This window comes from Sinohyriopsis cumingii, chromosome 6 (genome assembly GCF_028554795.1).
Source record: "Sinohyriopsis cumingii isolate HCF-2022 chromosome 6, ASM2855479v2, whole genome shotgun sequence".
In the NCBI taxonomy this organism is placed as follows: domain Eukaryota; kingdom Metazoa; phylum Mollusca; class Bivalvia; order Unionida; family Unionidae; genus Sinohyriopsis; species Sinohyriopsis cumingii.
Window position 1 is genome coordinate 79,062,596 of NC_142966.1, and position 26,359 is coordinate 79,088,954.

Genomic DNA, 26,359 nt, shown 5'->3' on the forward strand with positions numbered 1-26,359 from the left:
GAATTCAGATTATGGTTTTGCTGTTTTGTCATGTGTTCAGATAAGCCACTTAAAGTGAGTTGGCTTAAAGGTAGGTCAACGAATACCTGGTATCAGTTGTACATCTCCATTGTATCTTATCTTCTCAGTTTATGTTTTGCATATTTTCTAGCAATTACTTCAGTAATCAGTACCAGCCATCAAAATACACACATTAATAACTCCAGCATTCATCAGAACTTAATAGCTCTAATTGTAGGCCACAAGGTCAAGGTCACCCAGCAACAAGCGGTTTCCACAGTATGTTTTTGTTTGGATGGTTTTGAACGAAACGGGTTTACCATCAATGGCATTGTTCATGCTCCTAATCCCTAATTGTTGAGAACTTTATGCTGTATGAGTTCTTCTTAAAGAACACGTGATAACCTAATTACTTGAGATTACAATAGTGGTATTAACTATTTTATCTCATACATGTGTGGAAAAAAAAGTGACATTTTCTTTAAGTCTCCTCATTTACGCCAGATGTTAGCCAAAAATAATTAAATTAATCAACTTAATTACACCTATTGGCTTGCAAATCAATGGTAATGAATGTCAATATTAATGTTTACAGAGACATAAACATTATTGTTTATTTCTTTGTGTAAATGATTGATCCATGAAATTAGGTACCCACAAATATGTACTTTTTGCCTAGACCATGAAAGTTGAAAGCCATAAAATAAAATGTTTCACAGTATGATCTCGTTATGATCTCATGAAATGAAATCACTTCCTACTTCAATGGCATGGCAGGGAGTGGCAAGCAGCAGGAATACTTTTGGATCTTCCCATCCAGAGGTTTACAGATATGTTTGCTGTGTTGCTACTGTGCTTCTTGATGGTCAGTGGCAAACCAGCAGTGTAAATCAATCTCTTGAATGTGTGAAGGCCATTCTCCACACCTTTTGCACTTTGATGGTCAGTGTCAAGCCAGCAGTGCAAATCAGTCTCTTGAATGTGAAGGCCATTCTCCACACCTTTTGCACTTTGATGGTCAGTGGCAATCCAGCAGTGCAAATCAGTCTCTTGAATGTGAAGGCCATTCTCCACACCTTTTGCACTTTGATGGTCAGTGGCAAGCCAGCAGTGCAAATCAGTCTCTTGAATGTGAAGGCCATTCTCCACACCTTTTGCACTTTGACGGAGAAAATCCTTGGGACGACAATTTTGATGTTGGACAAATCAATCATGGTAAACTTCATCTTCAAACAAGGAGGGATAAAATCGCCAGAGTTCTGTGCTATGTTATGGGACTTCCTCCAGCGGTGTGTCCGATACCTTATAGACATCATCACACCCTTATCAGGCTCAGCATCCTGGACAATTCATTACTGAGTAGAGGCCATCTGCTTCATAAGGAGTGATCTATCCATCCATCTATCCTTCATCAAATTTACACTCTGTGGGTCCAACCAGTGCTAGACCTATTTGTGATGAGGCGGAACAACAAAATGCCCAGCTTCATTTATCTACCCTTTGACCAAGAGGCATCAGCTGTTGACAATCCATGAATTGGCTTGAAGGCAATGTGGACCTATGCCTCTACCCAGTTGTTTTAATACTAAAACAAATCCAGAAGATGAGTGGCAATGCTTAAAGAATAACTATGATTGTTCCTCCTTGAATGTACAGATCTTGGGTCAATGATCTGCTTAACCTAATGACAGATGTACCCATAGTAACCCCCACAATGCATAAGCAGCCAAGTTCATCAGTATTCCATTTGTGTCCAAGGAAACTCCTTTATTCCTGAATCCTGTCAGGGATGCTTTGCATTAAAAGAAGTTCTGTGCTTCTATCATAAAGAGGATCTTGACATCTTGGAAGCTTCTTAATTTGAAGGTGTACATGGGTAATGAGCGCATTTTTACAAATTAGTGTCTAGTTGCTTGCTCAGTCCACTTTCTCCAGGTTCTATTTATGGCATGCTGGTCCACTGGTAGCTGTCCAGACAGTTATCATGACAACATAACCTCATCTCTGGGCATGGCCTGATAACTGTCACTAGATTCACCTGTGGGAAATTTTTGCTTGGAAGGCAGTTGCAAGGTGCGAGTCCCCACAGGCCTTTCTTTTGCAGAAGTATAAATGTATAATCTTAAGTTGTGCTGCCTTCACATTATGAGAACCTCCTATTTGCAGTAGTCTTCATGCTCCTTGTTGAAGTTGAGGTTGGATGCTCTTCCATTTCTTCATCCTCTTACATTTTTCTTGTGTTAATTTGACTGATAATGTAGACAAAGAAATGACTATTTAATTTATTGTGTTTCACCATAAATACTTACCCAATAACATTAATATCAGTCCCTCCCACCCATCCCACAATAAATTCAAACAATCTGTCATAGGTTTTGCTCATGCTTAAACTGGTAAACATCCTGGATGTGGGTGGGGGCAAGGGGAGATAAATTTAAAAGTTACCTTCTGTACTTTTATATGGTATATAGATGGAAAGAACATTTTTACTTTAATTGTCAGATATATTCTTTCAAACTGAATCCTGTCATAATAAGACGTACAGCAGATGAAACCATCACATGCTGTGCAAAGTATGGCATGCATGTCTGTGTTTTTTTTTATATAAATAACTCTCAGCTGTAAGACATTAAACATACAGATTGGAGGAGAGGTTGCATTTTTAATTAGTTTAAATAAATGGCATAGTTTTGGATATTGTATAGCATATAAACATTTAGAAATTTGGGTTAACATTCCATTCCTATGTCCATCATTCAAAAACCTGGTCATTGTGATCAGTTATGTATTGCTTATCATTTGTTCCAAGTTTGTTTTCTAAGGCACTATTGTCTATGGAGTAAAATAACTTGGTAATTGTGTCGTGTGGAGTACATGGTTGTGAGAAACATTTTAAGCCAGATTTCAAGGAATTATCCTAATAGAAAAAGATCCTGATTTGGTCATGCATGATCAAAGATGAAGAATTGTTTGAGGATATGCACAGTATAAGATTGATAGCACTTCAAGGACTTCTAAAATTGGTCATTCTCATGATTTAGTAATTTAGCCATCAGTGAAAACTAGGTCATTGTGACCAGTAAGTCATGCTTTATTGATACGTGCTTACCTATGCATTGATCTCAGTTTCTCTACAGTATTATTTGTGTTTAGATCATTTTCTTGGGCACTACTGCTCATGGAGTCACATACATAGTGTTTTTTAAAAAAAATCAAAATCTTCAAAGAGTATTAATAAATTTACAGTATTCATGGTTTGTAATCTAGCCATGCTACCATGTGATGCCGTGTCATATATTCTGGTTTGGGGAATTGAGATCTCAGTCTGTTGGTCAAAAATATCAACTGTTAATTTGTTTTAATTGTTTTGTTCAATACCAGTGTAAAAATATTTGGGACTAATAGACTCTTTCCCATGTTTGTGGGAAGAAATGGGGAAGCTTATCCCTGGAGTATTGGATTTCCCTTCTCCAGCTCATTCACGTTCAAGTAAGAAATATTTTTCTTGCCCATAGCTCTTTTTTCCCTGATGGATTGCTTTGCATATAGTGAGTACCGTATTTTCCGGCATATAAGTCGATACTTTTTGACTTGAAAGTTTGGTCTTCGTCTTATACTCCGAATCGACTTATATATGGATTGTATCATTGAAATTGCATCAACTTATATTAAAGTATCCGGTATGCTATTGACATTGCTGTATAATCGGCATAATTGAAAACAGGTCACATAGAAGTATAAATTCATGTTAAATTACTATGTCAATAAATTGTCATAAACTAATATGACTGCGTTTATATTTGTAAGTTTTGTCATTATTTATTTTGCATTCTGTGTGTTTTTTCTTATTTCTCAAACATAAAATAAAAGAAAACAATTTACCGTACCGGTAAAAACTTCACCGGGCCGCATAGCACACTTACGGTCTATACTCTATAGTGTACTGTACTAATTCAAAGCATATTGTTTGTTCCTCAAAAAAAAGATATGAAATAACTGGTCCATTAATATTTGATTTTCCAGTATAATGTTGGACACACGTGAGCAATTACCGGCATAGCTTTTTGATGGATCCAATTGATCCTACAAAGGGATGTAATCCATATTAACTCGAGTGTTCTATGATTATTTATAAAATAATGTAGATCATGCATTCTACTGAATCCCCCAAATCATGTTTCTAATTGTATTTGACAAAGTTTCTCAAATAAATTAGGTTTAAACTACACTAAAATCAGATATATAGATGGACTACCAGTACTCATAGATCATCAGTGATCCATGATTTTTAGTTTCGCAATTCAGTTTAAAGCAAATTGTAATGTCAACACTTCACCTATATTCATTCTTAACCAGCTGATGATTCGGTGTCTCTTTTTGATTATACCAGTTGTTGATAAATTGGTCTTTGGTTTCCAACAACAATCAAAGCCAGTTACCGCAATTGTTTAGACCTTGATATTGGCTTTAGCTACTGATACTAGTTACCATATTGCCGGTACCCCATTGTTCTTTATCATTAATCCGCATCAATTACGCTAACCGTTTTTAAGATCAATGGGATTAAGTACAACAGGAAATGATGCCCACTCCCTGAATTTAGCCATGGGCATTGTTTTCATTGCTATAGTACTGGCACATTTTAATGAGTTCGGTATATTTTGATCAATCTTTTCAGTCATAATCATTCATATAAATATCCCCGTACAAATCATACAACTTATCTCACAATGCCTCCTGTCAAATCACGCAAGTCTTACACAGCGGCTTTTAAGCTGGAACTTGTAAAGTTCTCATCAGTTGAATCTTGCACTCAAGACTAGTTTCAACTGGAAGGAATAATCATAGCATGCACAGCCACGTGGCTCTTGTTGCAATGGATATCATAATTAAAACAAATATGGTTTAAACTAAATTAAAATCAGATATATTGTGAGCGCACGCGTGCTTGTGTGTGTGCGCACGAGAGTGAGAGTGAGAGATGAAAAAAATTGTCCGTGTACAAGATTGTTCTTTTATTCAGGGCGGTTTTTATTTGTAGCTTTTGCAAAGAGAAAAAGACGGTATTTTGAGTTACCTGATGATTGTGACAATCCTCATGTATTACGAGCCTACTATATTCCATTATCAATAAACACCTCTAAATCAACAATTCATTCTTGTTTTAATTACGATGTACATTGTCACAACAACCACATGGCTATGCAGTGTAATTAAACATGCTTAGCGCTTTGGCTATAATTGAAACTAGACTGAGGGCAAGAATCGACGGAATAGGTCAAATCAGCGAGGCTGCCAGTAGGGAAATGAGGCTTTTTTTAGGGAAATGAAAATCTGTCAACATTTTATTGAAGTCATTGTCCATACAAAATTTGTTATAAGGACAAGAGATCATACCCATTACTCTGTATTCGAACTCGCCGATAAAGATAATAGTGGGGTATATCATTGAATAGATTAGTAATAAAATGTTAATTATATCCAAGTCCAAACAGAACAAACACTTAAAAAATAGTATATGTATATATATATATATATATATAAATATATGAATCGATTTAACGGAGTCCGTGACTTTCAAACTTATGATAGAAAATGACAAGTTTGTATAAGTTACGTTCGTAACTACAGGTAATAAAATGAACTACAACATGGATGTGCTTTCAATTATAATAAAACAAGCATGGACTGTTTATTCAGCTGTGTCAATTGATAACAAAATATAGCAGTTCAGAAGTAAAATCACAAGCATGTTAGCATCGGTAATGCAATTTCATGATTGCCGGTAATATGGAATATCATACAATGATACCATCAATATTCATGCGACCGGAAGTTACTAGTATAAAATACAAAGCCAAGTTATTGACCTGGCCTTGTCTTATACTCCGAATCGACTTATATATGGACGAAGGATGGAAAATTTACAAAATTGGTCAATTCGACTTATACTCTGCATTGACTTGTAGGCCGGAAAATACGGTAAATGTAACACATAGTGTATTGCAGGTGTGCCATATAAATGACATCTGAGTACATGTAGCAATGTGTAAATGTCATCATTAAGGTATTTAGTGCATGGTATACAAATATTGATGATATTAGGTAAATATATTCAGAAGTTGCAATCATCAAATTGATTTATCTTGCTCAGTGTCAGCTTAGAGATATCTGCAGCCACCGAGTGAGAAATGGATTTGGCTGCTTATTTAACACTGATTTTATTTTTCTTCCAGCTATCAGTCCAACGTGCAGAGAGCAGAAGGAAGGTTCAACATGGTACATGTTAGAATTTTATTTCTTCTAGATGGGGGCAGGTGTCTGTGTGTTTGTGCGTGTGGGCAGCCTTGATTAAAGTTTTTACTGCATTTCCAACTCTGTAAGCCTGTTCCATATTTGGAATATGGTTTCATCACATACTTCCGTTTCCTCAGTACCACTCCTGCCCCTGGGTTACCACCCCTGAGAGAGGCCATGAAGTAAAGAATTCTGGTTGTGACACACTCCTTCTCTCATTACTACTCCTATAACTGGGTTTTGCCCGTACTTGCCCAAACCAAAATTGCAAGCTTGTTTTTAAAGCTTGCAGCAAGCTTGCCACAAGCTTATTTATAAAGCTTGCGGCAAGCTTGTATTTGGAACATTGCAGCAAGCTTATTTATAAAGCTTGCAGCAAGCTTGTATTTGGAACATTGCAGCAAGCTTGCGCAAGCTTATTTAACAAAAGTGTCATAAGCATGCACAAGCTTGCGAAAGCTTAAAGGAGACTAGAAATCAAAATTTTCCTTTAACGTATGTAATTCTCTACAGAGTTTAATTCGACTGCTATGTTTATAAATTAAATATCGTAAGCAGGTAGTGATTATATTGAGTGGAAGATACCACGATTCCGTAAATTGCCGAGTTTTTCTGAGTTTTGATAAGACGACAGATCACGTGGTACCGTGACGCTATACTAGCCAGTCCTCGAATACAAACATAAACACTGGCGAGCGAGGCAGACAGGAGACCACATTTGGGTTACACATTCAAAAGTTGAATCTGCAGTCTGATATAATAGTTTATGTACTGTACTGGTAAGTGCTAAAAGAAATTTGTTAGGCACAGGCCCCGGGCTGGTGACTTAAATAAACTAAAGTCCTGAATGAAATTCCACAAGCCTGGACAGTTCATACCTGTCAACTCTCAAGCCGGGAGAAAAACCTCCCGATTTTGGGGATATTTCCTCATCTACATCCCGATCTCGTAATATCTCTCAATTTTGCGCAGCAAAGTCCCGATTATTACATTATGTCTGTCAATTTTCATTTGTCAGAAGAAAAAACCCCAACCCCAAACCATTTTTAAATATAACGTATGCAATCCAGTCTAAACTGCCACACTGCTGACATCGTAGCGATATGACTGAAAAATTGTTAAAGCTACGTTAAAAATTCAAATCACACGCGCACACGTCTAAACCCGGCACTGGACGAAATAATTAATATCATACAACACTTTTTTTCTTCTTTTTTTCTTCTTCAGTAAATAGAACGTGAAGATTAAACATTATTCAAGTAAATTTCAGACTTTTTAAACAACTACAACAGTACTATAGTAAAAAAAAATAATTAAAAGAATAAAAATTGTCACCATTTAGCTTACATGAATGATCACATTGAAATTTTCTCTGCAAACAAAATCGCATCTCCATTTCCGCCAAAGAAACTCGGCCAGTTAACACCTGACATTCCTCTACCGTATATGAAAAGTTTAATTACCATGATTAAATTACAAGGAATAAAACAAAAATATACCATGCAGTATATGTGGCCCTAAAGAACTAATTCTGATTAAATATTTTATTCAGCAAACAGTGTTACATGCATTAAGACTTAAACCTAAGGAAAAAAGGTGGGGCATAAAGCTGAGAAAAACAGTTGCCACATGTACGGTAACTTGTGACTGCAAATTTGAACTGTTAAAATGAAGTCCATGGCATCGTAAGTAACAACAAAATAGGCATCGTTTATTTGTTATTGCTGATTGCTGATGCTTACACATACACACACTGTCGAACATGGTTTCTTTGAAGTATGTCCGAAGGGCAGTCCTTTTCACAAGATCAATGCAGGGATAAGGATTCTGTTCATTAGTCACACCGGCTTTATTGTTTGCGTACTTAAATCAAAACTTTAGCTATTTTGCAATTTAGCCAGAACTGACCAGAATATGCAAAAGGGGCTTGTCATGGGGGAATAATAAGGCGTATCACAGCGAGAAAAGGCACGTCAAATGGGCGGTCGCACATTGGGGCAAGGGGGGGGGTCAATAGCCCCCCTCCCCGTTCTATTGTCAGACAGTTAATGTGAAACTTACCTTTTTTCAATCGCTGCTTTTTAAACTGCCCAAGGAATAGTTTTATATCAGTTCCAATTAATACAGATTACCGTTTATGCATACTACATGTATACAATGCATTTTTTAACAATTTTTTAATTTTTATAAGATTACTGAAAATTGTGTTTTCTCGAAACACGACAGGTTTAGAATCTTATTTTTTAGCAAAGCTTCCATTTGATTAAAATCAAATCTAAATTTCACCTAGGACAGAGGTGATTTGATTTAGACTGTGCCGTGTTAAGGCATGTATGTCAACATCTTGAAAATACATTTACTCATTTCACCAGCACGATCAAAGTTTCCTCAGGCAAACAATTTTAGTTTCGACAAGCCTGACGGGCACCTCACTTTGAAAACAGGATGGGCCGGAACTAAAACCAGAAGGGGCCCAGGGTGTCGGGCTATCAGATTTGTTTTTAGCACTGCTGTTTTAGAGAAAAGATATGTGGATTGATTGTTGCATTTTGTGGTCACTTACTCGTCCTTCTGCCTATTTTCGTAACTCACACATTTAACTATTTTCCCAAGATTTAAAATGTCCAAAGGTATGTCTGGAACAGTGCCAACTTTTAGTCTAGGCCTAGCATTTGCGTATCTTTGAGCTGCTATTTTTTCATGATCCCTGTCGTAACATTCCTTTAAGAAATGTAACGAGCACATAGTGCTGTATGGTGTTGCTTTGAAATCGACTCGTTTGTAATAATGTATCCATTCTTTCATGATGCCTTTATCTTTCGGAAAAGAAAACAAAATATGTCCACAGGCTTTTCTTAATGTTCTATAACACCCGTAAGCAACGCAAAACGGTATTGTCTTTTACTCTGGCAACTCCCACTTGGGCTGCTGGAGTCGCTACTATGACGTCACATCCCGAAAGTAACCGAATAGGCGCGGAAATTTTGCATATGAGGTCACGGAAATTCAGCTCCTAGAAGATAGGCCAATATTTAAATATTGGCATTATGGTCGCAGATGATACTTCAGAATAAGGTTTTCTGCTATAGTACTTTTATTATTATTCTATATTTCCATTGGTTTCTGGTCTCCTTTAAGCTTGCAAAAGCATGCGCAAGCTTGTTATTTATTTACCTAGTACAATAAGTAAACACAAGCTTGTTACTAGCTTGCGCAAGCTTGTTACTAGCTTGTTGCAAGCTTGCAGAGATTTCTTGCTACAATGAACAAAGTTTCTCAATGATTCATGACTTCATGAACAGTGCCTATAAAACAAAATATGATTACCTGACAAGTCACAAATACCTATTCATCCTGAATCATACAATAACCTTAGATGGGGGATGGGGTTAATACAGTATAAAATGCAACATATTATCTTAAAAACTGTATTTGATTTCAAATAAATTTAAACTGACAAGTGATATTCTTTTTTTTTACCCTTAGCAACACTTTTTGTATGTTCTGTACTTTTTCTTTGAAAAATGTTCAAGAGATATTGGGGCAGTTGCCTGCAATCAACTGTTGAAGCATATTTCATCATTATGGGGCTGTCTTTCAGCTGGGGTTTCTCCTGACCAATCTTCTTCCAGAGACTGACCTGTCTGATAACTCTTGTGTGAAGATGTTCAGGGTCTATAATTTAATCAAATCCTGTCCATTGTCACTACTGAATGACTCCTTCTGCAAATTAAGCTGTTCCATCTGATTACTGTTTGGATCTTTAACATTGTTGCAGCAGTCACAATTTAATGTCTCTTCCATCTTGAATCCTCCAGTTTTCAAATTTTCCTCCTTCACCTACAAACTTCATCCTCTAACAATTTTACTTTTCTGCTGTCTGGTCTGAAAAAAAGGTAAAGTTAGTTAATTACAGATAATCTCTGATCAACATTGTTTTTAGCTTTTAGCACATTATCATTGTACCCCACTTTACTTACTGGAATAATATGATCCAACTCAAAAATGATTTAATCCCTTACACATAATACTGAGCATTTATATTATTGCAGAATTTTGTCACTGTTTTATATTAACAGAATCTGTCTAGCCATAAGTATAGTCACAGGAGACGGATGTTTTATTCAGTAAAATATGACATTCTTTTTTGACAACATCGTTACACTAAATAACCGTATATATTACAGATAACGGTTATTTCATGCTTTCAAATATGTTCGCCATTTTTTATTGATAAAACTCCATACTTGTGTGGTATAGGCCCTTAGTATGTCACTAATGCATCCACTCCGACTCATCATGTTACGTATAGCTGCTTCCGGTTTCATCACGTTGTTATTTGCACTTTTATTGTGAACAGTTTCACGCATTAACTATTTTCTTAAGTTTTTTTTTTTTTAATTACCAAATTACATCAGATTATAGAAATAATGATGTCATGTAAAAGAAAACGATCTCGAACATCTCAACTTCTATCGATATCGAACCACGGCTGGTATCGAGAACTGGGGGGTGAGGGTGATAATGTTTAGTGATTTTCAAAACTTCGATGAGCAAGTTTAAATTAGGTCTGAACAAAATCATGTCATTAGCTTGGTTATAAATAATATGATGACATATATAAACCAATAAAATATCCATATAACTTCTACTGAAATAATCACGAATGACCAAGAAAAAGATACTCACCGTAATTTTGGTCATCTGGGCTTGGTACACTTTTCCTTCTAATTTTGCTCTCACCAAATCATTTCCTTCACATTCTTCAAAGTCGCTTCTCTGCACTTCTACTTACTTTAAAAAAATGATATTGAAAATATTCTCATCTGTCCATTCCATGGAGTCCACGGTTTTTGTTCGAGGTTTTTGCCTGACCATCTGCATGATCTTTGGTTTCTGAGGAAGCTTAACTGTTGAAATCGCGCGCGTATATTAACCAATCATATCACGTCTTTTTTCAAAGTCATCCAATCAGAATAATCGTTGTTAATATATTTCGGTTTTTACTGCAAATTGGCAACCAGTGACTAAGTCAATAGAATATGCAGTTTATAACAGTAATGGAGAGAAGAAAAAAAAACGTTAGGACAAAGTCATTGAAAGCTTTTTAAAGCAAATACATTTTGTTGATGCTGGCCAGAAAATATTTTCCCATATTAATCCAGAAATACTCAGGTTAAGTAAACAAGTATTGAATTAAAGATCTGTATGAACATTTATACAGTATATCATTTTAAAAAAAGAAGAAAAAATTCACCTTTATTTAAATTTCACTAATATTGTGAGAAGTTTGTATGATAAATTTTCATGAACATTTTATGAATATAATGATATAGATATTTAATATACATTTTTTTAAGAAATACCATGGTATTGCATCAAAGTACTTGAATTGTTCATGAACCATTAGTTCATGACATTTCAGGAACTTCAAAGATATTATAATAGTTCATAAAAATTCATCAGTGTGTTCATGAACTTCAAGTACATGATTCATCAAAATTCTTGAAGTTCATGAACTTACCTGAGGAACTTTCATGAACACTTCATGATTGTTCATCAAGTCATGAATTTGTTTTCGTAGGGGCATGACAGTGATGGTGCCTGCTACTTGGATACATGGTCTCAAACTTTCACAAGCAATGGATATATATATATATATATATATATATATATATATATATATGAAGAAACTTGTTGCAAGCTAGTTTAAATTTACTTTCTGAAACATACAAGAAAGCTTGCGCAAGCTAGTTTTACTTTCTGAAGAAAACAAGCTTGCACAAGCTAATTTTAGTTTCTGAAGAAAACAAGTAAGCTTGCGCAAGCTAGTTTTACTTTATGAAACAAACCAGAAAGCTTGTGCAAGCTAGTTTTAATTTCTGAAGCAAACAAGAAAGCTTGTACAAGCTTGCGGTTATATCCAGCTATCTTGCCTAAGCCTGCACTTGCTTGTACAAGCTTGCGCAAGCATCCATGTTAGCTTATAAACATCAAACTAGCTTATCGCAAGCTTGCCACAAGCTTTCAGCAAGGATGCATTTTGGTTTGGGCGTGGCCCTGTAGTCCTGGAATTGTAATGGTGATGTTTTGAATGAAGATTTTGGTTAAAATTTTATTCACAGGCAACATTTCCATAACACTAACATGAATTCAGTTCTTTGTTTGGAGTGTAACGTTATCAGATATCCACTGTCAATGATTATCATTCATGCCCCTGTCTCATGGACCGTGGGGTAAAGAATTATGCTGGAGACACCATTTATTTCAATATTTTTAATTATATAATTTGATGTGACCTTTTACCCAATTCACATCTTATTTGGAACATAATATCACATGTCCCACATTCTGTGTTACTCCTACCCATGCATTCCTGGCCTGGTAGGGCTGTAAGGTCAAGAACTTCTATGGGTTAACATTAACATTTTGGTTAAAGTTCTTGAAAAATGTTTTCTACATTGCTTATTTCACTATAATCATTTAATATGTTTGCTTGTATTTGAAATGTAACATCACCTTTTCTCAGTACCACTCCTACCCCAGTGTTTTACCCCTGGGTGGGTGATAGGGTCAGGAATTATAATGTGGACACATTTTGGTTCAAGCTTGTTTCATCACTTGATTTTCATAATCCCTTTACTCAGTTTACCTTGTGTTTGGATTATAATGTCATCACATAGTTGCCTTCTTTCAATACCATTCTTGCCCAGGATGGGGTCATAGGGTCAAGTCTCAATGCAGAAAATGGGATACATTTTGGTTCAAGTCTTTTGATAGTTTTTTCTAAATTACATATATTTCCATAATCCTTACCTGACTCCATATTTGATATCAACTCATATTCTACTTCTTTTGGATTACTCATGCATCCAGGTTCTGCCTGCTGGGTTGGTAGGGTCATAATTTGATTGAAGTTCTTCATTAAAGTTCCTTTTTACATCATTGCTATTCAGTAACGATATAGCCAGTTCTCTTCATATTTTCAAAATAATAATTTCCTTCTTTTAATATTACTTCTGCACTAGGATTGGGCAATGGGGTCAAGAACTATATTGGGTAAACCTTTTGGTTTGTGGTTATTATTATTATTGTTATTACTATTATTATTATCATTATTATTATTATTATTATTATTATTATTATTAAATTCAATATCTGGAAGAAGAAATCAAATTTGTACCTGTCATCTTGTACCACTCCTGTTTTTGGGTAATTATCTTTCATGGGAACATTGGCTCAAAAAAGTATATTTTCTTTAGCTTCTTTTCTTTCTTTTAATTCAGTTTACATTGTGTTTGGAATAAATTAGAACCTGTTTACTTCCTACCCTTAGGTATTACCCATTTGATATATAGACAGCATGTCCTGTGGGTATATAATACAGTCATAGTTTTCCTTATGAGATGTATCGCAAAATTTTGCCATACATTGTAAGGATTTTACATGTTATCTTTATCTTTTGTATATACATTTTACAGAATTTTAACACTTTACATTTATATTATACCTTGTGGGACAAGAAGAAAAGCTTTTGCAATCTTATTCACTTGGATCTCATCATGTTGCAAAACTACATAATCTCCCTTTCTGTTCTCCCATTTCTTTGGGAGCTATATTAAGGAGGTTACAAAGCAGGCAGCACAGGAGTTGCCACTATTGTTCTCCTTCCACTTGCCTCTGACTCATTTCAGCCATGTAAGGGGTTGTACCAGAGAAAGGATAATTGTCAGTAAAAAACCTCACGAGTATGTCTCTGCAGCAACATATTTTCCATAGTCCAATGAACTATAGGCAAGTATATGTCCTAACTTTGCAGGCAGGCCATCAGTGGAAATAGAAAATAACTTCTGTTCTTCCAAGAAAACCAATAATTGACTTGCCAATTCTCTCCCACTCAACATTGATCCTACTGTGGGCACCAGATTCCTTCTTTATTGCCAGACATGAATTGGCCAAACAATAGGGTGAGCCAAGTCTTTCTGGATTGAAGCTAGATTTTGTTTATCTACCCCGACCCCTTTCGTCATCCCTCTTCATGTCAGACATTGCAAGCAATCTCATGAAGTCAGTTTGGTTTTGTGGGACTCAATGCCATTTTTCAGCACATGATAGGCTATACATGGTGACTACATGCAAGGGAAGACAGTCAAAACAATTGTGGTGAATTACCACTTCAAAAACTAGGTGGGAAAAAATCCCTGGAACTGTGCATTATGGAATGTGAGTTCCTATATTGATATACCAAATACCATATATATATGCCACTTCCCAGGCAGGTTCAGTGTCTTGGCTGGTTTGTAATCCAAGAGAGGTCAGCTGCTTCATATGGAGCGGTTTCTTCATCCATTCATCATCTAGTTTGCACAGTATGGGACTGATTGATGCTAGACCTATTTGCAACAGAATGGAACATCAAACTGCCTACCTTTATCTCCTTGTTCCCAGACTTAGATGCCAAGGCCAATGGCCTGTCTTCTCTCCAATTGGGGCACATCCTATGTCAGTGATTAGCTTGACCTCATGACAGATGTACCCAGGAGGAATGTAACAGTTCCCATGCCGCTCAAGCAGCCAAGGTCATCAGTATTTCTTACATGTCTGGGGAAACTCCTCCTTCATACCTGGCTCTTGTCAGCGAAACCTTCCATGAAAAGAAGCTGAGCATTTAATAATGGAAAGGATCCGAACAGAAGGCCATCAGCTTTGATGACATGATAGGAAGTGGTGTGTTTTCACAGACTGGTCTCTTGTTAATGATGGCTATGTTCTTTCTTTTCCTCTTTGAAGACAAAACTTAGCTCAGTCAAGATTGGGACATACCTCTCCATGATTTCTGACACATTCAGACAATATTGAAGAGACAATCTTGTTTACAGCAAGAATCTTTCTGACTAGCTGTATTTCAACCTGTCCTGGCCATGTCTTGACATAGTTCAAGTCATTGAGCTTCTGTCTTGGATCATGCTGCTGCTGTCATACAAGACTTTCTTCCTAATAGCACTAGGTTTGCATGCAGGGCGAATGAGCTACATGTGTTGTTCATGGATCCAAACTACATACAGTTTTGTTCCGATAGTTTGGTCATACTAATAATAAAATAATGACACATGCTTTTTTCTCTAAGAACCATTTGCTGTCTACAGGCAAGCACAAAATAACTATTTGCCTACTCTCTTTGATTGACCCACTGAGAAAGGCGAAAATGCAGATGCTATCTGAGGTAGATGGAAAATGTCTGTGGCACCATTCTTAGGCTTGTCATACAGATTAAGATAAAACCAAGACATAGCATCACAAAACACTGGCTTTGGGGCTAAAATAGGTTATTAGATTGGGCTACTCTAAATGGATCAGGTATGCCTCATGAAGATTTTGGCTCACAGACTTTTAGAGATTTCTGTGAGTCAGGCCATTAAATGTAATGCTTGATTTCAAGACATAGGACTGCCATTTGGCTGGTGTGTCAACATATCCAGCTTCTGTTTATTGCAAAGGAGAGAGCTGAATCTTGTCAAACTACAGCTAGCCACACAGACAGTTTCTATGCTCCATTTATGATAGCATAATCTTAGTCTTGGGAATGACTTTTAGGTTTTGCTGGATTATTTTGGGAAACGTTTGCAGGTAGAGCGATAACCAGATATGGAACTTAACAGAGTTGTGTCCTTTGAATGAGTATGAATGCATGAACTTCGGTTGTACAGCCTTCACATTAGAAGTTCATCAGTTTTGTACAGCATTCATCAAGCTCCTATAGTGTGACATGGATATAGATTGGATGCTTATGAGTTTCCTCCTCATTTTTCCTATTTCCTAATGTTAATGTGAACAGGTAATGCATTCATTGGAGTAAAGAAATATTTTTGTAACTTGTGTTTCTCAGAGAATACTTACCCTATCACATATGTATCAATCCCTCCCTTCCTCTACTGCAAGTACAAGCATCCTGTTGTTGGTTTTGCTAAATCTTAAACTGGTAAACACATGGGACATGGGTGGCAATCTTGTGGGGGTGGGGGAAGGGAAGTAATCTCCAAGAATTTATTTACTTTCATCTGAGGGGCCCCAAGTGGCAGAGTGGTTTAAAGCACTCTCTATTAAGGATCACTGCCATCCCACCTCTGTCTGCACCAGTTTGAGTCTCGGATTCAGCCGATGTGGGTATGTGAGAAAGCTTGCCAGTAGCTTCTCATGGGTCGGTGGTTCGTTCCTGGGTTTTCCTGGGTTCTTTCTCCACCATTAATACTGGCCGCCATGTATAGCCTACCGTGTGCTGAAAAATGGCTTTAAACCCCACAACAACAACAACTTTCATCTGAATAATTTATAGCTGTAAAGGTGGGGTCTTTTAGCATTTCAGCAAGGGCTTGTGACTAATGTTAGTAATTGCAAAGACCTCTGTTTGTCCTCCATTTTTATGCTTTTACCATATCCTTTGGATTGGTATTTTGATAGTTTGCTGCATTTTTGCAGCACTTTCAACACTACTGGCTATACCATGCTGAGGAAATTGGAGATAAGTATCTTACCAAAGGCCTGGATGGGTGTTGAACCCATTACTCTTGAATTAAAAATCCAATGCTCCACCAGCAGAGTTGCAATGCTGCATACATAAATATTTCACATGATTTTGGTTTCTGTTACAGGAATTAGCATCACTGACCCGTTAGAGACACTAGCTGCTATCACGCTTCTGGAAATGGGATATCCACGAGACACAGTCCGCAACTCTATTCTCATCCTACGTAGAGGTTAGAACATGTTAGAGGAGACACTGTCATTCTGTCCAGGCCCTGTTTTCATAAAACCTCTTAACTTGCAGCTTGTTATTGAACTCAGAATTCTGTCTCTCTAATAAATTCTTTCTTTAAGATAAATCTGTCTCAGACAAAATTATGCAGCTTATTTTAAAATATAGCATTAATTCTATTTCAATTGACACATAATCATCACACAAAATTTTAGCCAAGTCTTCACTGAAGTCTGAGCTGTTTTGTCAGGGATCAATACCTGCCAAATTTGTTCTCTAGTCCTGGGAACTGGTAGAGGTTTGAAAATTACTTGTCCCCAAAAGATTTTTAGTTTTTACCTGAAAAGTTAGTTTATTAAAATTTATTGGTATATTCTCTTTGGGCACTTCTATTGCAGTACTGAAATTTTATGTTGCTTTTAAAATGGGCAGAGAAATAGTAGCTGTTTGGATTAATTGACAGTGTTTTGGGCAATTTGGGTTAGAGTTTAAAGTCATAAAACCATTTTGCAATTTGACATGTTATTGAATCGTGATAACAATAATATAATAAGGTATTTCAGTCACATGATAAATCCATGGACACTTGAGTCAAATGACCAAAACAACTTTTGAATCAGCAAAAGTCACATTTAATTGGTTGCTTGATATTGACATAAGAACCTATTATCCACCATTGTAGCCCAGAATTTCAGAATCGTGACAGATGCTAGGGTTGTGTGATTCCACTTAGATTTACAGGGTTTCAAACATTGGATTTCATTTGGAAATATGCTGTACAGATCACTAAAAGAGGTGTATAGGTGAAGTTGTTTGCATTTGCAACATGCACATTGGAGAGAATGTTAGCACACCTCTATGTTACTTTCACATACTGAGGCTGAAGTCTGATTGGATATTGTACTTATGGAAATTGTACATAATCTAAGCACACAGCTGACTAAAATGATTGCTCCTATGTGCTCAAAATATCAGTCGGAATTAGTCTAAAATACACTATCTTCAGCATTTATTAAAATGGGAAAATGAATTTTGCCAGACCAGACATTACCAGATTCTGAAAGTGCAATTATTGAATTACCAGATAAATAAAATGTAAAAAGTTATAAGCTCTTTTTTATACAATTTACCTCTGAAGTTCAGGAAGTGAAAATGAAACGTAGTGAGCAGTTTTTTGAGGGGTGCACATCTGAAGCAAGGCCAAGCCGTATACTCTATAACCCAAAATACACCCATCAGTAAAACATCAAAATAAAGTTAATGAAAAAAATGTTCTTTTAACAATCCTTAAGATATTTAAGGTAATTTTTAAATAGCCAGTATTACCAGTAAGGAAATCCAGGGAAATTCTTCTTCTTTAAAATTTAACCCTATGTAAAAAACGAAACTGTAGAACGCCACCTAAAGGCACAGTGTTTATGTTCATAATTACACAAATTCCTTGTCATTTGACATGAAATATACAAGACTTGTTTGTGTGTAAATTTCCATACTTTTTATGTCTTAATTTTTTCAGATAAGAAAATGATTACAAGTAAAATATGCTTTTCTTAGGTGCCTGGAATTTTTGACAGAAATGTAATAAGGAATAAGCTTTCAGTACAAAAAATTAGAGAGCAAATATTAATTATAATTATTATGGATTGATAGTGTACAACAGGTGAGAGGCATGAAAGATTACAGGCTTTACAGTATGCCACAGATGAAAGTTGATTATGGCATAATATATTATTTAAGCCATTAATAACTTTTATTTATTGTTTAACTTATGCATAAGATAGATTGGGCTGCAATTGATATCAGAGCTGGTTGTTAATGGAGATGGAAGTGGTGGAAATCACATACTAATGACATGCACAGTATTTGTATGAACATAAATGGAGGCTGTTTTGCACAAAGAACCACAATAGAAGGCACAACAAATAATTTTGTTCTCAGAATATATGGAGATCAATCATATCAAATATATAATATTAATCTCCCCTGTGCAGAACCTGGTGCTGATATTACTGCACTGGAAGTCCAAGATTTCATCTGGAAAGAGGAAGACATTGAACGGCAGCGACAAGAAGAGGAAGCCAGCCATCCCCGTCGTCCTGGTGATCCGCAACCACCAGTGCTACCTACTTTAATGGAACGTCTAAACTTGCATGGCTCACCATCAGTTACCCAGGCTGTTGTGCAGCAGTCAGCTTCAATTACCACTACAACTTCCTCCCTCACAACAGCTGCCATGACAACCAAATTGGCTACCACAACAATCAGCTCAACATCAGTTAGTATTTTTATTGCCATCCTCTCAGTCATGACCATATTATAGACCATATTATAGACCATATTATAGACCATATTATAGACCATATTATACCATTAACCTCGTGGTTCCAGTCACGATTTAAAATTGAAACTAGGAGAGATGCATTTTGGGATTAATAGTTTTGCTTTAACCAATGAGGATTACCTCCTTATATTGGAATTGGTGTTGTGTTGATTTTCCAACATTGATTCTCTCTGGGGGATAATTATTTACAATCATAATATTAATTTACAAGAGATACATCAACAGTATTGACAGTAAAACCAGCAAAATATCAGTATCTTGCATTTCATTATGTCCATTCAATCATAACACATTTCCATTGCTTTTGTTACTTTGTACATTGCAATCTTAGTCATGAAACAATAAACAATACTAAGTGTTGGGCACCCTGAATGGCCAAGTGGTCTTAAGTGTTCACCGTTATAGAGCACTGCCATCTCACCTCTGTCTGTGCGGGTTTGAGTCTTAGGCTCGGCCAGTGTGGGTATGTGAGAAAGCTTTCCAGTAGCTTCTCATGGGTCGGTGGTTCTTTCTGGCATTTTCCCCTGTTCTTCCTCCACTACTTACACTGGCCACCAAGTATAGCCTATCTTGTGCTGAAAAATGGCATTAAACCCTATAACAACGACAACAACAATACTGAATATTAATAATAATAATAATGACTTCATATAGCACCTAATCTTTAGAAGCTCTAAGCGCTTTATAACATTAGACAACACTTAAAACATAAATAAACATATATAATGATATGATTACAAAAAACAAACACCATGAAATTAGAACACATAAAACATGCTGAAAATATTTAAGGTAGGAAACATTATTTAGGTCTTTAAGTTTAGGTCATTATTAGATGAGGAAGTTTTTATGCAGCTGTCAATTTAAAAAACTGCCAATTTATTATGTCTCCCCCGCCTTCTATCACAGATATACAATGATTAAATCGGGGTGTGACCCATGTACCTGAGCTACATAGTTAATAGGCAGACAGGGAATGTAACCAAAACTTAATTTAATTATCTCAAAGGGCACTGAAGTCTCAACGCAGAGAATGGGATAAATTTCTAGGACCTTGTCCTTAAAGATAATACCTTGACTATGATACATAAAATGCCATCAAACAGAGAAACATAAGTGTACCATGGTAAGCAAACAGCTTTTAAAATGTAGAGCAGAGACAAAAGCAGTCTTGAAGTATTTACCTTTGACCTTAACCTTGAAGACATTACCCTAGATATGGAATGCAACACATAGTCTAACTACAGTATACAAGTGTATACCAAGTTTCATTAATACTGAGCCATGACCATGAATATTAAATAGGATTCCCATTGTGGTACACAACACACCTTCTCAGTGGTTCTGGCAGATTTTTTAAATTTGCTTGAGAAAAATGAATGGATCTTGAAATTTAGTGTGCAGCTCCTATACCCATGCATTGGCAAGCTTCCATGGTGAGTCTTCATAATATAACATCATACTGTATATAATGTGTCAAAAAAATCAAAATTCATCATGATACAAGATATATTGTTTATAATGTGACAAAATAAGGAATCTAAATTAATACACATATAACTTTCATTAGTCAAATGCAGTTGCAAAGTTTACTTGCACTGCTGTTGCATTTGTAAGAGTGCAAGAGTTCAAGTCTTTTGCATAGTCTTAGATCTTGCTAACTTTAATATAATGAACAAGATATGAATCTATTGCTGCACTGAGTGCAACTGACTGGTTTTCAGTATCTTGACAACTTGTATGAAGGAAAAGAGTTAAGGAGACACAAATAATTGCAGTCGTTGCACCAATCATTTTAAAGTAGTTGCCACTGCATAACAAAGTTCAATGACTTTTTATCAACGGGTAAAGTACACACACCTCTGAGTACATCACGTGAAAATGATCATTACAAAACAAGAAATTAAATGTACTTCAGGAGTATGAAATTATTTTATATGTAATGATTGAAGAGTGAACAGTATGCCAGTAATACGACACAGCTGTTAAGGGAAAGCAAAAATTTATTTCTTCCTGTAACCTGAGTGGTTAATCATTGTCAGAATGAAATTGTGTCAGTTTTGTTTCCATTTCTGTTAGTTACATTGTATGTAATACACTCATGGAAGTTACATGGAATGTTTTAGAACCTTTGGAGACAAAATATTATAAGAACCATACGTCTTTGAATGATAATTACTAAGCATCAAAAACAAAAGCTTATATAAAATAAATAGAGTTATTCTGTCTGTGTAAAGAAGTGTCAGTGGGTAAAAGCATGGAGTTAAACCATATGGACAGAAGAACATTCACTTGTCGCATTTAAACACACAATTGTTTTGCAGCACTGAATTTTTACTTGTACAAAGTCAAAATCGCCATCATCATTTGGTTCTTCTGCTAATATCAGTATACGAGTCTCTGCGTTATCCTTTGCCAAACAACCTCTAAATTCAGTCTAATTTGGTTACTGCAGTTGAATCTGCACCCAGCGGTATACTTTTAACTGGAATAACCAGTGCAGTGGACCAAATATGAAAATAATGGAAACGTGAGTTTGTAATCAGTCACAGGTAACCTAACAATAGTGATATGGCTTCATAGCCTTCAAAGATAGTTGTGACTTTATAAACTTATGTCTCAACAGAGCTTCACAAATTTCACAAAAGTTGGCTTGCCCAGGGTAAGCTGATTAAAAAATTGCAATTGCCTTTTGGATATTTGACTTTGCCCCAACATATGACAGCAAAATTATGGTTAAAGTAATAAAAAACATAGTAAAATAAAGTATAGGCTGTTATATATATATTTATATTACTTATTTACTGATTTATTTTACAAATATAGAACTTTTATCTTCTTTTTGTTTGCACCTTCAAACAATATGTCAGTAATTAAAGTTGTCAAAATAATGTATATTATACTTACAGATAGATGTATAGATGAGAAAAGAAAGAAGAGCTAGAATGCAGATACATGTATAGTTAGAAGAGCACATATGAAATGATAGAAAGATGGGGTTGGAGAAATGGGTCTAATTTTAAGAGGAAGTGGTATTTAAGTAAAAGATCTTAAACTGAAAAATGTAACTTAATTTTAATCAGACTGTAATATGTTGTAACATTTTTCATTATCTTTGTTTCCACTTAAAGTGCCAATGCTCATGCAGACTTTACTATAAAATCTTGAAAGAAAACAAGGTAAAACTGAGTCCTTTACTGAAAAATTACATTGTCGGTCAATTCACTTTTGTCCTTTGTTATGATGACTCCTGACTGTCCACTCACATGTCTGTCTTTGACTGTCCACTCACATTTCATCCAATTTTCATCTTGAAATCAGCAGCATGCTTCCTAACAATCTTTGACAAGTCAACTTTTCAGAATGTGAGTGCACTTATTTTGATCCATTTAATTATTTTCCAAACAGTATGTGCGTATCAGTCACCTGTAATAACCACATAAACAATAGATGATAAACACAGCTTGTGGGTGGTAGATATTGAGGGGATTCATTATTAGAGATAAGTGAATTTTATTTCAATACAACCTGAAATCCCATTAGTCATTATCACCTAGTCACCTTGAAATCGGTGAAACATGTCAAAGCAATGTTCAACACACCGATTCTTCAGAGTCTGCAATCTTGGCACATTCATGGTCACATTAAACTGCCTGTAGCTAGGTTACAACTTGAAGTCAGTGAATCCAATGTTTGTACAAATATTAGGATTAAAAGGCAACATAAGTTAAAGTATAAATATTTATTTCCATTTTGTTAAAACTTGCTTTAAATAGTGCATTCACAGTATCATGTCTGTATGAGAACATCCTAGATTGATATAAGAAAATGACAAAATGTCAGTTTATCATTTGAAATAATTGACAGATGAAAGAAACTGCAGTTAGTTATATGTTTGAAGAATGTGGTACATATAAACACAAAATAAGGTGCTGATAGCTGTACCATTGTGAGATGGAAGGGTATACAATTTGCAGAACATAAAGTATTACTCTCTCTCTCACTGTCAAGCTTTTGGAGTCTTAACCATGGGCAAGTACTTCGGAAACTTTACCTTGCCAAAGCTGCTTTTTGAGCTAGTTTTGGCCCCTGGGAGTCAGGCAAGTGGATTTGTAAAGCAGTTGGAATTTGAGAGAAATGATTGCATACAATTTGCAATTGTTCAGCTCTGTGCAGTAATTGACTTGTCTGCAGGATACATGGCAGGATTATGGATGGTATCAAGTGTGGTCAGTTGGTCATTTGGAACTGATGAGACATTGTAGGAAAATTGTGCTAGATGTTTTCTGGGATCTGAACCTTTTACTGTCAATATTGAGCAAGTTCATCCTGAAAACTTTTCTCAATATATCTGGCCTTGTTGGTTTGGCTGTATAATTCAACTGATGTTGATTAAATCATCTGCCATTTCATTGACATAGTTGTTATGAGTCTATGCTCTTAAAATAAGTAACAGAAAAGAGTGAAGACAACAAGCCTTGTAAAATTTAACAAATAATTTATTTCCCATGAATAAAAAGTGAAATAATAAGAATAAAAGAACTTAGTTTTAAAAATTAAATCCAAAAGAAAATTCAAGAATTAAAAAACACAAGTCCTATCAATGAAAAGTTGTAAGTGAATCACAGTTCAGATCCCAATGAAACTCCAAGATAGAATGCGATGTCGTCTCTAATAGCCTTTAAAGTGCAGATGTGTCAAGTCTTATGTTAAATCACAGAAAATATTATTCCAGTTTTTGAATATTGTATAAATTCAGCAAATGTCTTTGTCCAAGAATTAGCACTTATGTATTTCCAGGGAAAATAATCACTTGAAATTCAATAATTTGAAGAAGAAAATCTGGTCACAACATAAAACAACCTGACATCTCAAGTGTTAAGGCTGGGCATCTAGAATTCTTACCATAACATCAGTTATAAGGCTAACTAAAATGCAAAACAGGTTCCAGGAGGGGGGGTCAAGAGTTCATCCTTCCAGAAGGAATGGAAGTTTGTTACATGATAATTATCACGTTGCCCAGGTATGACCTTGGCCCAACTTAATGATTCTTACTCTGAGACAGAATAAATTTTTTATTTACAAAGTTGTTTACTAAAACTGTCACTGACTTTGAAACAAGGTCAGGAACTAGATATAATGTTTTTTTTATTAGTTATTTAAGCCAAAAGTATAAAAAGAATCAGTCAGAACTGAACTCTATTCTAGACAATATCAAATCCAGTAAACAATCTTACATTATGCTAGGGGGGCCCCGAGTGACCGAGTGGTCTAAAGCACTCTCTGTTACGGATCACTGCCATCTCACCTCTGTATGCATAGGTTCGAGTCTCGGATTCAGCCAATGTGGGTAAGTGAGAAAGCTTGCCAGTAGCTTCTTGTGGGTTGGTGGTTATTTCCAGGGTTTTCCTGGGTTCTTCCTCCACCATTAATACTGGCCGCCATGTATAGCCTATCATGTGCTGAAAATGGCGTTAAACCCTACAAGAACAACAACATTACGCTAGCATGTAATGAAATCATTTTTAAAAAAAACAAACAATTAAATTAAATATACATAACAGAATAATGACTTTTTCTCAGAAACTGCACAAAAGTATCTGACCAAATTTTGACAGAAAGCATCCTGGCATAGAGAGCTAGATATCTTGGCATAGAGAGCTTCTGGCATAGAGAGCACCTGCCATAGAGGGCTACCAATTTTGTACAGCAGATGCTGATTCACCTATATGGCCACCATTACTAATAGTAGAAAAATCTTTAAACAACTTTTTTCCATTACTTTAAATGGGAAACTTTTAAATGACTCCACAAACATGACAACAGAATTTGATCCATCTGATAGAAATCTTCCTGGCATGAGTTTCCAGCAGTATGGTGTGTCATTTGGATGTGGATGTGTGTAATCACAGGGCGCCTCATCAGGCCATTGAGGATAGTCATAGCAGGATGATTTAAAGAAATATCCAGTTTATATCCAGTTTATATGTGGATAGATGAGCAAGCACACTGATGTCCACTTGTTTGTATGACTTGAACATGAAAATATAAGACCTTCCTTGCTTGTTCAACACTTGTACGTATGTGCCAATGGAAAACTGGTGCATCCAACTACAATACTGTGCACTTTATTTGAACATTTATAAGTAAATGTTTGGCTGCCTGGATGTAAAACAGATGGAATTTATTCATATTTTCTGTGCGTGGTGTTCAAAATGCTCACTGGTGAGTTACCATATCATATATATATTATTGCTATTTTGGGTGGTGGAGGGGATAATTAACATTTCCAAACTCGTTAAATATTTATTCATGTAAATCAACAGGTTTGATATGTTTATTTTGTTTCTAGTCTTAATTAATGTACATCATATAAATGATTTTATGGTTCTGACGTGCAAGTAACTAATTGATGTGTTTCATGAAAAGTCAAAAGTGTAAGAATTCTTTTGAGTTGAATGTAAAGAATATGCATTATTAGACATGTTATCAGTCACTCATCTTTTCAGGACAGTAAAAACCCTTCCTCATTCCCACTGAGTATTCATGAATTATTGGCGTTGTCTTCCCTTCACACGATGCTATGTCAAGTGAATATTCCAGTTTGTGCTGACTGACTATGGTGGTAAGCTGCACTAGGAACTGTGGACATTTTCCCTGACTCGTGGAGTTGGATATTTGATATGAATATTTGCTGAATATGTTAAGCATTTGTTTAGAAATTTCTGCAGATCTTCATCTGTTCAGTTCTTCCTTTATGCATTCTACCTTTTGAATTTTATTATATAAAATCACAAAATAATGTTCCTTGTTTTTTTTTCCTGATTCCTGCAGTTAGACATATAGAGATGCCCATGTAACTTTGCGTTAATTCAGTTTGTATCATAGCAGCCATTTTGCTATAACCTGCCATGATTTCTGGTAAGTTTGTGGAATAATGTGTATTGACATATGATATGTTTACAGTC

General features: G+C 35.7%; 1 protein-coding gene across 4 annotated transcripts in view; it reads left to right on the forward strand.

The window, feature by feature from the left end:
• Nucleotides 1–26,359, forward strand: part of LOC149797289 (uncharacterized) — a 130,644-nt gene that overhangs the window by 36,641 nt on the left and 67,644 nt on the right. For 3 of the 4 annotated variants that reach the window (XM_089962010.1, XM_089962009.1, XM_089962008.1), the window contains 3 exons: nt 6,237–6,279; nt 16,947–17,051; nt 19,042–19,325. In XM_089962010.1, coding sequence (XP_089818136.1) covers nt 6,237–6,279; nt 16,947–17,051; nt 19,042–19,325 — 432 coding nt within the window. Of the gene's footprint in view, nt 1–6,236; nt 6,280–16,946; nt 17,052–19,041; nt 19,326–25,900; nt 26,135–26,359 lie in introns of those variants that run through there. The other variant, XM_089962011.1, reaches the window with a different exon arrangement.